The 13,039-nt window shown below is 48.6% G+C and overlaps 1 protein-coding gene across 1 annotated transcript in view; it reads right to left on the bottom strand.

Moving 5' to 3' along the window:
* Positions 1-1,042: 1,042 nt before the first annotated feature.
* The window catches only part of lrig3 (leucine-rich repeats and immunoglobulin-like domains 3), a 41,748-nt gene continuing 29,751 nt past the window's right edge, over positions 1,043-13,039 (bottom strand). The window contains exons 12-21 of the mRNA XM_083794497.1: positions 12,688-12,851; positions 11,082-11,347; positions 10,646-10,952; positions 9,635-9,916; positions 8,695-9,011; positions 7,137-7,323; positions 6,558-6,719; positions 5,234-5,380; positions 3,738-4,088; positions 1,043-2,903 (exon numbers count right to left, since the gene is read on the bottom strand). Of these exons, the coding sequence (XP_083650623.1) occupies positions 2,512-2,903; positions 3,738-4,088; positions 5,234-5,380; positions 6,558-6,719; positions 7,137-7,323; positions 8,695-9,011; positions 9,635-9,916; positions 10,646-10,952; positions 11,082-11,347; positions 12,688-12,851 (2,575 nt within the window). The 3' untranslated portion in view covers positions 1,043-2,511. The remainder of the gene's footprint in view (positions 2,904-3,737; positions 4,089-5,233; positions 5,381-6,557; positions 6,720-7,136; positions 7,324-8,694; positions 9,012-9,634; positions 9,917-10,645; positions 10,953-11,081; positions 11,348-12,687; positions 12,852-13,039) is intronic.

Below are 13,039 nucleotides of genomic sequence, written 5' to 3'. Positions count from 1 at the left end.
CACCGTTTATCCTCCATGTGTTGAAGAGGAGACGAGACGGGCCTGGAAAAACAAACCTCCATGTTGAATAAGGCCGGAGGGGAGGGGGGAGGGGGAGAGGGGTGAGTCATGGAGCAGCCATGTGCTGAATTCACCCACAGCAGCGACCACCAACCACGCAGTGTTGAATTCCTCGACTAAAACTACATGACTAAGTGAAAAATACTGACAATTCTGTCAACAAATAAAAAAATGTCAGGGAGGGACTAGTGGAGAAGAGATCCAGAAGAACTAAATGTTAGGGACAAGAAGACAAGTCATTTTATGCTCGGTTCCACTCTGAAAATAGCCGTCTACTTGTAGATCTGCTCTCTCTCTCTCTCTCTCTCTCTCTCGGGGGGCTGAATGATGGTCCTTGGTGGTTTGTGGTTCTTCTTCCAAATGCCGGAAGAGAAACCGTGAGGTTCCTGGTTCGATCCCTGTGGGCTCCCCCAGAGAGTTGGTGTGGAAGTATCCTTGTATCCTTGAGCAAGACTCTGAACCCCATCGGTGTGTGAATGTGTGTGTGTGAATGGGTGAATGTAATGCACAATCTAAGTAAAGGTGTCTACAGTTGATTTAGTCGACTAAAATGTATTTTGGCGGGCCTTGATGCCGTCGAAAGGCCTACTTTTACACTTGCTGAAAAAAGCAGATTTACAAGCTTTACAGATTTACGGCGAGACGCGTTGTGAGCTTGTAGATTTGCTCTTTTCAGCATGCAACAAAGTGTAAAATGACTTATAGTGGATCTCTTGTCCATATAGTCCCTTCCTAACATTTTAGTCTAGTTTGAATTTGTTGATGAAATTGTTGGTATATTGGTTTTAGTCATCATAGCTTAGTTTTCATTTAGTTTCCATTTAGTTTTCCTCAGTGGAAAAAGGTAGTCGACGAACATTTTTCGTCGTGGTTTTAGTCGACAAAATCAACACTGGTGTGTGTGTGTGTGTGTGTGTGTGTGTGTGTGTATGTGTGTGCGTGTGTGTGTGTATAGTATATGTATATAAATGCACCATTTAGCAGCACATGTTTTATTATGTTCAGGTATGTGCAAAAAGTTTGCTTCATTCAAAACAGAAAAAGCTGTAATAACTGAACAGGCAACAACAACAACACATGTACAACGAAGGTAAGCAAAAATAACTGGATCTGTTTGTACACAATTCATTTACAAAATATAATAAAACTTTGTATATAAAAAAAGGCATATATCCATTGTGTTCTTTAAAGACGGGTGGAACAGCTATTTGGAGCATTCCGTCTTGTAGTTTCACTCTCAAACGGATAAGAACCAATCAGAAGAACCTCGCATCCCTCCAGGCTATGGGACGTTTCTCTGCTACGTGCGCGACGTGCGAGCGCACACGCAGCAGATTGATTGTAAACAAAGTCACAGAGAGACAGCAGGGTAGCAAAGCTCAAGGCTTAATTCTAACCTATAATGTTTTCAGATACATATAAATCATATCATAATATATAAAAACGGAGTAGTTCTGTAATCAGAACCATCTGTGTTTGGAGGACGACCCAGCGATGGGAATCAAACGTGTGAATTTAATCAAGATTCATTAATATGCATGTGAGCCTCGACACGTCATCACGCAGCACGTTTTAGTTCAAAGGAAGTCATTCAAATTAGATTTTTATTTTCCTTTTGATATAAAAAATATATCAAAAGGATATGTGCGCGTAGCAGAGAAACATCCCATAGCCTGGAGGCATGCAATGTTCTGATTGGATTAAAAAAAAGTTAAACTACAAAATATATAATATAAAAATACACAAAAATGAAAATCTTCCCTTTTTTGGCATCCATTGTTAGGTATGCCCATAATAATGATGACCACGGATAAGTGTGAAAAATATATTTTTCATTTCAGTAGGTCTTACTGAAATTAACGTTTTCCCTCCCGTGGGGGTGGGGGGGGGACACAACAAAATGTCTTTGCCGGTAATCATTTTCTCCTCCTCGCATCACGTTCTGCATTATTTCCTGGGAACAGCGCATTGCACTGTGCGTTTACATTCACTCGTTGCATTATCCGTTTATTTTATTGAAACGAGGGGGCGAGTATCGTCTCTCGCTCGACGGAGCGCCACAAAAAACGGTCCGTTTCACTGAGGTAGAAGTTTAGTTTTGTTTGTCGTTTTGTATTTGGGTCAAAAGAAGCTCACTTATTTTCTTTCGCGGGGCACACACCGTACGTACCTCGATTCAGAGCGTTCTTTTTTCACCAACCTTAAAAAACGCAGTGTCCTAGAATCGGAAATCCCCAACGCGACAATCCGTTCCAAAGCTACAGTCTCCGGTGTAGAGCAGTGTTGTCCAATAGGAAAGGAACGCATCGTGTGGGGCATTTCCATCGGCTCCTACAGCCTTGGGGAAAGCAGGTCTGTTTTCACGAGGTCTCCTGGTGAGAACCCCCCGAAACCGACCGGGTACCGAACAGCGTCCTACAGCGTCAGGAAAAAAACAACTTGTGGACGTCTTTATTGGCAGCCGACAGAGTTTTCGACTATGTGCTCGTTAGCGCCGCCGCCGCGGTGCACATGCTCAGTCCTGCTGCCGTGAAACGGCCGTTGGTAAAAGTCGGTTTCTGTTGGTCTGGAGTCGCTGGTGTGAACGCCACCGCCACCGCCACCGCCACCGTCCTCCTCGCGGTCAGAGTCCGTGTCCAGCGCCGTTGATGCGTACCAGTTCTTCTCGCGGAGGGTCATACTGCTGTGCAGGGCCAGTGGGGAGCCCGGGGGCTCCCCAATGTGTAGGGCCAGTGGGGACCCCGGGGGCCCCCCGCTGTGCAGGGCCAGTGGGGAGCCCGGACCGAAGCCGGTGCTGACCTCGTGAGGAGCAGGACGCCTCCAGGGAGCTTTACCAAATGTTCCTGAAGGAAGGAGATAAAAAGGAAATCCTTAAAGGAGAATTCCATGCTAGAATGCTTTCTTATCTTTCTTACCTTTCTTTGTAGTTGTTACGTCCCCACCAAAGAGGTCCAGGTGTTTCTTTTGTTCAAAAACTCCTTATTGGCTGTTTTCCCTACCATAAGCCCTCAATGAATTGCATTGCATGGGCATTGAATAGGGCTATGGGGTGTTATGCTAATTTGCTTATTTCCATCGAAAGAAGTAGTAAAGTGTGCCGCTTGGGATATTATTTACATTATGAAGAGAGGATATATACAAAGAAATTATAATTTTGAGCAATGGAAATAAGTGAATTAGCACAACACCTCATAGCCCCATTCAATTCCCATTCAATTCATGTAGGGCTTATGGTAGGGGAAATATAGCCAATAAGGAGCTTTTGCACAAAATAACACCTGGACCTCTTTGGTGGGGACGTAACAACTACAAAGAAAGGTAAGAAAGCCTTTTAGTATGGAATTCTCCTTTAAGTTTAGAACCGGCACTCATTCATCCATCCATCCACCCACTTTCAACCGCTTATCCGTAGTCGGGTCGCGGGGGCAACAGCTCCACCAGAGAGCTCCAGACTTCCCTCTCCAGAGCAACATTAGTAACTTCCTCCTGGGGGATCCCGAGACGTTCCCGACTGTGTTGGAGATACAGTATAAACCCTCCAACTCGTCCTTGGTTTGCGGTGCGGCTGGCGGTGAGGGACATTAGACTGAATTGCGGGAGTTTTAACCGTTTCGCTTCCCGACAAATAACGCAGACTACGTTTTTTTTTTTTTGCGGGGAAAAGGGTTAAGACCTACCCATGAAGGTAGCGGAGCGGGACACCCGGTCGCCACCATGAGGTCGTCCGCAGTCGATGGCGCCTCGCTCGTCCGCCGCGGGCGAGGGTCTGTCGCTGAGAGGGAGCTGCATCAGGACGCTGGACGGCCCGTGGTCGAAGGGGTCCTCCAGGGCCAGGGACCCCCCACTACAGCCCAGGGACCCCCCACTACAGCCCAGGGACCCCCCACTACAGCCCAGGGACCCCCCACTGCAGCACAGGGACCCCCCGCTACACGCCAGGGACCCCCTGCTGCACTCCATATAGTAGTCCCTCCTCCTGGTCAGGCTGCCGCTGTAGGAGTCGATGCACTGATCCATGATGGAACGGCCTAGAAATGGAAGGCAAATATACTGAATATTTACCACTTAACACTTAGGATGTATAAATATGTATTGTGTTTTAGTCTGTAGTTGCTGAACATTACCACATTAATTATATATATAAATATGTATTGTCTCTAGTCTGTAGTTGCTGAACATTACTACATTTTATGATTTAAGAACCGTTTTATTTGAAAAAATTCAGGATAAGAACCCAGATCTGTTTTGGATGTCTGAGTGTTTTATGTTAAATTGGTTGTTCAGTAATGAAGTTTTTGTTTTTGGAAAATTCATAGAGAAGGCATGGCAGTTACGTTGGAGAACGATGTATCCATGAGTAACTGCCTATTTGTGTATATGTATTATTATATATGTACAATTTTGTGAGTGTCTTGTAAGCCCGTGCGGGCTGGGCATCTTATGATGTAGGACACTTTAATAAAAACTCTATCTATCTATCTAACTACATTAATTATATATAAATATGTATTGTCTTTTAGTCTGTAGTTGCTGAACATTACTACATTATATATAAATATGTATTGTCTTTAGTCTGTAGTTGCTGAACATTAACTATGTTCAAAATGTGTCACCTGGAGCCATAACTACTGTGTCTTTAAACAGACAACATCAAAGTGCTTTAAAGACTTAAACCTCTAAGTCTCTCTTGTAGCAAAAACACAAGAGTAACTAAAATGAACTGGACAGACAACTAGTCATGGTGTTTCTGATCTGGACAGACAACTAGTCATGGTGTTTCTGAACTGGACAGACAACTAGTCATGGTGTTACTGCCGTTTCAGGTCACTGCAACCCCACTGAGCCAATGAACCCATTTAGACCTCAGGCCGATTCTAAAAAAAAAAAATCCTAACAGTTTTCTGAAAAACCCTATGTTTCTATGTCAGTTGGTGGTCAACCATTTTCATGAGTTAAAACGTTCGCTCTGAAAGACTATATATTCAAAGATTTGCGCCACAGTTTCACGATAAAAAAAAAACAGCTCGTACAAGAAGCTCGTAGCGCGGCACTAGATCTAGATGCTATTTTTCAACAGCTGAAAGTAAAACATAATGCTTAAGTTAAAACACCAAAAGGGGTTCCCTTCCCTCACGCGCCCGAATGGGTTTTAAGTGAAATGAAGTGTGCAGACCTGTGAAGCTGCCGGGAGGCTCTGCGTCTGAGGCGTACATGTTGTCCGTACGCAGCAGGGAGCCGACGGGTCCTTGGTAGTGGCAGATCAGTGGGTCCATCGACGCCTCCAGGTCCGATTCACTCCCCGTGTCCAACTCGCACAGATCTGTGAGGAGGAAAACCAGGTTTCTGTCAGAACAGGACAGGGGTGGGCAACTTTGACGATAGAGAGAGCCACTATAGTTCCACTCTCACTCCAGAGGGCCACTATAGTTACACACTCACTCCAGAGGGAGGGCCACTATAGTTACACACTCACTCCAGAGGGAGGGCCACTATAGTTACACACTCACTCCAGAGGGCGACTATAGTTCCACACTCACTCCAGAGGGCGACTATAGTTCCACTCTCACTCCAGAGGGCCACTATAGTTACACACTCACTCCAGAGGGCCACTATAGTTCCACACTCACTCCAGAGGGCCACTGTAGTTCCACACTCACTCCAGAGGGCGACTATAGTTCCACACTCACTCCAGAGGGCCACTATAGTTCCACACTCACTCCAGAGGGCCACTATAGTTCCACACTCACTCCAGAGGGCGACTATAGTTCCACACTCACTCCAGAGGGCGACTATAGTTCCACTCTCACTCCAGAGGGCCACTATAGTTCCACTCTCACTCCAGAGGGCCACTATAGTTCCACACTCACTCCAGAGGGCGACTATAGTTCCACACTCACTCCAGAGGGCCACTATAGTTCCACACTCACTCCAGAGGGCCACTATAGTTCCACACTCACTCCAGAGGGCCACTATAGTTCCACACTCACTCCAGAGGGCCACTATAGTTCCACATTCACTCCAGAGGGCCGGTATAGTTCCACACTCACTCCAGAGGGCCACCATAGTTCCACACTCACTCACACAATCTTTTGTTAGAATTGGAACCGCCGCTTCCAGCCTGTAGAGCGGTGCACTCCGTTATGTTCCGTCTTTTGATTCATCTCAGTCCTGGGCGTCGGGTGTCATTATTTAATAGGACAGAGACCTCCGTCTTGGGCGGCCAGAGTGATGATGGTAACGCACAACACCCTCTTGTGTAATATTATATCATAGAGGCTGTGCAGGTAGACCACTAAAATTTTATGATATTTAGTCGACTAAAGTCTGATGAAATGTAGTCGACTAAAACTAGACACTCAAGACATTCCAGGTGACTAAAATGTTACTAAAACTAAATGAATTAGAACTAATTCAAGAACTAATTCAAGAGACTGTGATTAAAACTTAAATCAAAATTTGCTGTCAACCCTGGGGGGGATTGTGGGTTTATAACGTACCGCTCGTCACATCTCGGGGCTGCAGGTAGAGGGCGCTGATGGACGAGGACATGTAGTGATGGTTGCTGCTCGTCTCCGAGGGAAGGTAGCCGTCCTGGCGCTCAGCCAGCGTTCCCTGAGACGACAGGAAGCTGGGAATGTCTAGCGGGAGGTTGGTCTCATCTGGAAACACAACAAACATGAGATGAGGAATGTCTAGCGGGAGGTTGGTCTCATCTGGAAACACAACAAACATGAGAGGAATGCCTAGCGGGAGGTTGGTCTCATCTGGAAACACAACAAACATGAGAGGAATGTCTACCGGGAGGTTGGTCTCATCTGGAAACACAACAAACATGAGATGAGGAATGTCTCCCGACCAGGGGGTATGAGTACAGAGACTCAACTTGACTCCCCGAGTAGAGCGCGCCTTCACCTAGAACGCTTTTGTTGTTCTACTTTCACTGTCAGGCACAACAACAAGAGCTGCTCTTCTTTGCTCATGTTGCACACTTAGCACTCGACACCTACTACCGCCCCCTATGGCCAAACGGGGCGTCCAAAGAGTTATGTGTACGCTAAAATTGTTGTTTTTCTCACCGGTGTTGGCGACGCTGCAGTCCTCGCTGCGTCTCCGTGTGTGGTAAATGATGACCACCCACACCAGCGAGGTTCCCACCACGCAACAGACCACCGCGATGACCACCATGCCCACCGTGGACCAGCCGTCTGACGAGGAGGAGGAGGAGGAGGGGACCCCCGAAGACCCCCCACCGCCGCCGGCACCCTGTCAATGTTACACACAATGTTACGTAACGATGACCACCATGCCCACCGTGGACCAGCCGTCTGATGAGGAGGAGGGCACCCCCGAAGACCCCCCCCGCCCCCACACACCGCCGGCATGTTACAGACAATGTTAGAGAAAATGCAGTTCCATTTGGCAGTACCTGTGTTTTGGTATTGACAGTAATTAGCCCACGGACCACCCTTTGGAAAGATATGCCAAGGACCCCCAGTTTGACATGCATTATTCTACGGATGCCCCATTTAATGGTATTTCTATCTCTGGGACCCCCAATTTATATTGTAAAATCAACGTTTATTTAATTCTCAGAGTTACAGACGCATAAGGGTCCATTTGGTTCCAAACTATCATTTAGCTGGGGAACCCCTGGAACTCCCTCAAGGACCCCCCACTGCTTTTTTAGGGTACCCAAAATGCCCACCCGGGGTTCACATTCTGGCAGAGTGGGTAGTTTAGAGACTAATCCTGGTCTCTAAACTGCCTCCCCCTGGCCAGCCGGGGCGCCTGATGGAGGGGAAAGGAACAGGTTGGAATAACGTGTTCATTCCAGGCGCTACGTCCGGCCGGGACAACTCCCCCCCCCCCCCCTGTCAGGTGAAAAGAAGCAGCTTAGACTCCTCATGCATAGAAGGAAGCATGAGGTCAGTCCACTGCCCTCCCCAGGTTGGCAGAAGAAGTTTAGCGCCCACGATTACATTAGATAATTGACACTGGGTGAAAAAAATGGGTTACAAAATCGTGGGATAAAAATTATTATAAAAATAAATCACACCCGTGTGAACTGAGTGGTTCAACTCCGTGTGAGGGTCCACGGAACTTCCAGACCCACAGGAACGCGCCCAGGGTGCCAGCCCGGTTCCGGCGAGCCGCCCCACGTCCGAAACGGTCGAGAAATGACAGAGTTACTGTGTGGGGGAATTAGCATTTAGCAGACACCTCTCTCTCTCTGTAATTAGCAGGCAACAGTGCAACACTATCTCTCTCTCTCAGTTTCTAGCACAACAGCGCCACTTTTGCCCCTACTGGTACACTAAACATAGTGATGGACATTGACATAGATAGGGACATTGCTGTTCCTTGGAGTGGTTGCCACTGCGTGAAAAGAGGAGTTAACGGGCAATTATGGGCACTAGATTTGCCCATAAACCTTAAGTTTAGAAGCATATACAGTTAATACGGTAATATATTATACAGGTGTGATGGTACAATTCGGGAGTTTACCGGAGTTTGTTCGAAAGTTTAATGGGAGTTTCCTGTAATATACACATCCGTATTCCATGCTTTTTGCGCAGTGTGCGGCACAAAAAAAAAAAAAAAAGAATGGGACTTCCGCCCGAAACGGGTCCTTACGAGAGAAGAGGAGGAGGAGGAGGAGTCGAGACAGTTGGCGTTGGGCAGCACGGTGAGCCTGACGTGTCCGCGCTCCGTGCCGAGCGCGTTGGACATCTGGCAGGTGTAGGTGCCGGCGTCGCTCTCCACCGCCTCCACAACGATCAGCAGCTGGTTGGCCGCGGCGAAGAAGTGCCTCTCGGTGGCCAGCAGGGGGCCGTGGTCCTTGGTCCAGTCCAGGCGCGGCGGGGGGCTGCCGCGCGCGATGCACTGCAGCACCGCCGTCTCGCCGCGCGCCACCGTGCGGTCCGCCAGGGGGCGCAGGAAGGAGGGGGTCTCTGTGGGGTGGGGGGGGACGGACAGAGTATGGTTAACACTTCAATTGACCAAAACGGAGATCTCCGTCTTTTAAAGGGGTGTTTCACTTTGAAAATCATCGTCTACTCACTGGCTTATGTGAACACACCCCCGGACACTATTTAAGTTGTTAACGGGCAATTACGGGGACTAGATTTGATGGTAAACCTCAAGTTTAGCAGTTCAGCATATACAGTAATATACGGTAATATACAGGTGTGATGGTACAATTCGGGAGTTTACCGGAGTTTGTTGGAAAGTTTAACGGGAGTTTCCTGTACACATCCGTATGACATGCTTTTTGCGCAGTGTTAGCTTAGCGTTAGCTAGGGCTTTCACTTGATTTTTAGTTTACTAGTCGACTAGTAGAAAATAGTATTTGTACATTTAAAAACGGTGTACATTGGTGACTATAATCTAGCATTCTAGCTGATCTTGAGGCCTACAAAAAAAATGAAAAAACTGCTGCTTGAATAGTCGACGGCTGCAGCTGTGTTCTAACCTAGGATGGTTAGCCTAGTGTTAGCCGCTACGCTGCCGGCCGTGTTCTCACCTAGGACGGTTAGCATAGCGTTAGCGGCTACGCTACCAGCCGTGTTCTCACCTAGGACGGTTAGCGTAGCATTAGCCGCTACGCTGCCGGCCGTGTTCTGCGCGGTGCAGCTGTAGACGCCCGTGTCCTCGGCCGTCACGTCCACGATGAAGAACACGTCGTCCTCGGGCATGACGTGCATGCGGCGCTCCCGCGCGGCGGGGAAGTCCGTGCCGCCGTCCTTCTGCCAGGCGATCTGAGGGGATGGGTGGCCCCGCGCCGCACACTCCAGCCTGGCGGTGGCGCCAGAGCGCACGCTCAGGTCCGTGGGAGTCTTGGTGAAGGACGGCAAGACTGCAGGAATAAAAGATAAAATAATAAAAAACACACAAGGAGATAAAATAAATGTGTTGATTTTGACGGCAAATTTATGTTTAGTTTCAGTCCATTGAATAAAATTCACTTAAGTTTTAGTGATATTTTAGTCACCATTTTAAATGGTTAGGGTACAGCCATCACAGAGAGATTTATAACATTTTAAATGGTTAGGGTACAGCCATCACAGAGAGATTTATAACATTTTAAATGGTTTAGGGTACAGCCATCACAGAGAGATTTATAACATTTTAAATGGTTAGGGTACAGCCATCACAGAGAGATTTATAACATTTTAAATGGTTAGGGTACAGCCATCACAGAGAGATTTATAACATTTTAAATGGTTTAGGGTACAGCCATCACAGAGAGATTTATAACATTTTAAATGGTTAGGGTACAGACATCACAGAGAGATTTATAACATTTTAAATGGTTAGGGTACAGACATCACAGAGAGATTTATAACATTTTAAAAGGTTAGGGTACAGCCATCACAGAGAGATTTATAACATTTTAAAAGGTTAGGGTACAGCCATCACAGAGAGATTTAAACAAGTGATTAGATTAGCTGGTAGAGGCTAGAGCAGACAGACAGACAGACAGACAGACAGACAGACAGACAGACAGACAGACAGACAGACAGACAGACAGACAGACAGACAGACAGACAGACAGACAGACAGACAGACAGACAGACAGACGTACTGTTGACGGTGAGCTTGGCCTTGGTGGAGTAGGAGGATCCAAAGTGGTTGGAGATCACACACTGGTATCTGCCCTCGCTGGAGAACTCCACGTGTCGGAGCTGGAGGGTGGTGGTGTACTCCGTCAGCCCCGCCTCCCCTCCGGGGCCCCCCTGGGCCCCCAACAGGGGGTGGGCCTGGTCAAGGACCTCCCCTCCGGGCCCCAAGTGGGCCTGGTTGTGGGGCTGCTCTTCAGTCTCCAAGTGGGCCTGGTTGTGGGGATCCCGTCCGGTCCCCAGCTGGGTCCCCAAGTGGGCCTGGTCGAGGACCTCCTCTCCGGGCCCCCCCTGGGCCCCCCGCCGCAACAGGGGGTGGGCCCCCTGGTCGAGGACCTCTCCTCCAGACCCCCCCTGGGCCCCCCGCCGCTGCAGCAGGGGGTGGGCCCCCTGGTCGAGGACCTCTCCTCCGGACCCCCCCTGGGGCCCCCGCCGCTGCAGCAGGGGGTGGGCCCCCTGGTCGAGGACCTCCCCTCCTCCGCCTCCGGCCCTGAGGTGGGCCTCGTTGTGCACCTCCGCGTCGTCCAGCGCCTCGTTGTCCTTCTTCCAGGCGAAGGTCATGGGCGAGTCGCTGGAGCTGGCCGCCGAGCAGACCAGGGTGACGTTGGTGCCGCGGACCGCCGACTGGGTCTGAGGCTGCAGCGTGATCTGAGGCTGGGGGAAGTCGTCTGGAAGGAAATATATAAGGAAATATATATACGGTTCAGGTTCATTTATTTGTTTGTCCCCGTGGGGCGATTTGGTTTACAGCAAGGCATAACACAAAACACAAAACACAAAAACACAGTAAAAAGACACATAGTACACATAGAACAATAAAACAGGATGGCAGTTCAAGGTATCAGTGTAACATTATAATTCAGAACATTTTCAGAACAGTCATACAAGCGAGTCAGGTGACAAGTTACCTCCTCCTCCTATATCGGCATTTAGAGCCTGGATAGCTACAGGCACAAAGGAGAACTTCTACCTGTTGCTTTTGGCCCCTGGAACTTTTAGGCGAAGGCCAGAAGGAAGCAGCTTGAACTCAGAGCTGAGGGGATGGGAGTTGCACGTACAAATGGACTTGGCTTTCTTAAGCACCTGCTTTAAAAAAATTAGGGGGTCCCAGAGATATAGAAATGCCATTAAATGGGGGCCTGTAGACTAATGCATGTCAAACTGGGGGTCCTTGAAATTAAACAGGTTGAGAGTCACTGTTAGAGCCGTAAAATAAATCTCTCACGGGGGGTCCCTGGCATATCTTTTCAAATGGGGGGGGGGGGGGGGGGGTCCGCGGGCTAATTAGTGTCAATGGGGGGGTCCTTGACATGAAAAGGTGCTCTAGCCCATTCTGACCTGAGATCAGATTCATACGAGGTTTCCACTGGACACACACTGGTCTGATGAACCCATTCTGACCTGAGATCAGATTCTAAAAAATGTCAGTCGTTCTTCGATTTTTCAAAAATAGCAGATCTACAAGCTCATAGCGCGCCACCGAGTGGCGCGCTATGAGCTTGTAGATCTGCTATTTTTCAATAGCTAAAGCATGACATGATGCTAACACAGAGTACTGTACTGTACTCTACTGTACTCTACTGTGTGTCTGTGGTGCTCGGACACAGCCAGGGACCCAGTGACAGACCCAGGGACACACATAGCTGTCTATAGGAGTGTATTGAACCACTCAAAAAGCACCAGTGAATTATATCGCTAATTTAAATTAAACGCTAGGTGTTAGCATAAACCCCAGTTCCCAGTGCCACCACACGCGTTCACTTTAAAAGACGGGGTTTTTGCCCCCCCCCCCCCCCCCCCCCCCCCACACACACACACACACACACACACACAGTTCATAAATGGAAAACCTGTCACGGATAAATGGAGGAATGGCTCTGTTTTAACAAGGAAAGCAGTATAAGGCTAGTGTGAATTGGAATGTGTGTGTGTGCGACGTGCGTGCGTGCGTGTATACACAAGGCAGCAGGCGTGCGCGTGCGCGCGGACGGACGCGCGTATGGCTCACCACACACAAACTCCTCTGGGCCGACGTGGAACACACTCTTGCCCTTCAGCGCGGGGGGATGGGCACAGCTGGCGTTGACGAGGGGCAGGAAGGCCTGCTCCGATGCCCACACGGGCATCCACTTGATCTGACAGTCACACAGCAGACTGGAGGTGGTCAGGAGGCTGCATGGGAGGACAGCGGTGGTTTTAGTTTTAGTCATAGTTGAGTCATAGTTGAGTACACAAATGTACTCAAGGTGCCACCAGGTGAAACCAGGTCACAAATGTACTCAAGGTGCCACCAGGTGAAACCAGGTCACAAATGTACTCAAGGTGCCACCAGGTGAAACCAGGTCACAAATGTACTCAAG

Source organism: Protomyctophum parallelum (assembly GCF_964188405.1).
Source record: "Protomyctophum parallelum genome assembly, chromosome: 22".
In the NCBI taxonomy this organism is placed as follows: domain Eukaryota; kingdom Metazoa; phylum Chordata; class Actinopteri; order Myctophiformes; family Myctophidae; genus Protomyctophum; species Protomyctophum parallelum.
The sequence above is the reverse complement of the archived record's forward strand: the minus strand, read 5'-3'. Positions and strand labels throughout refer to the sequence as shown.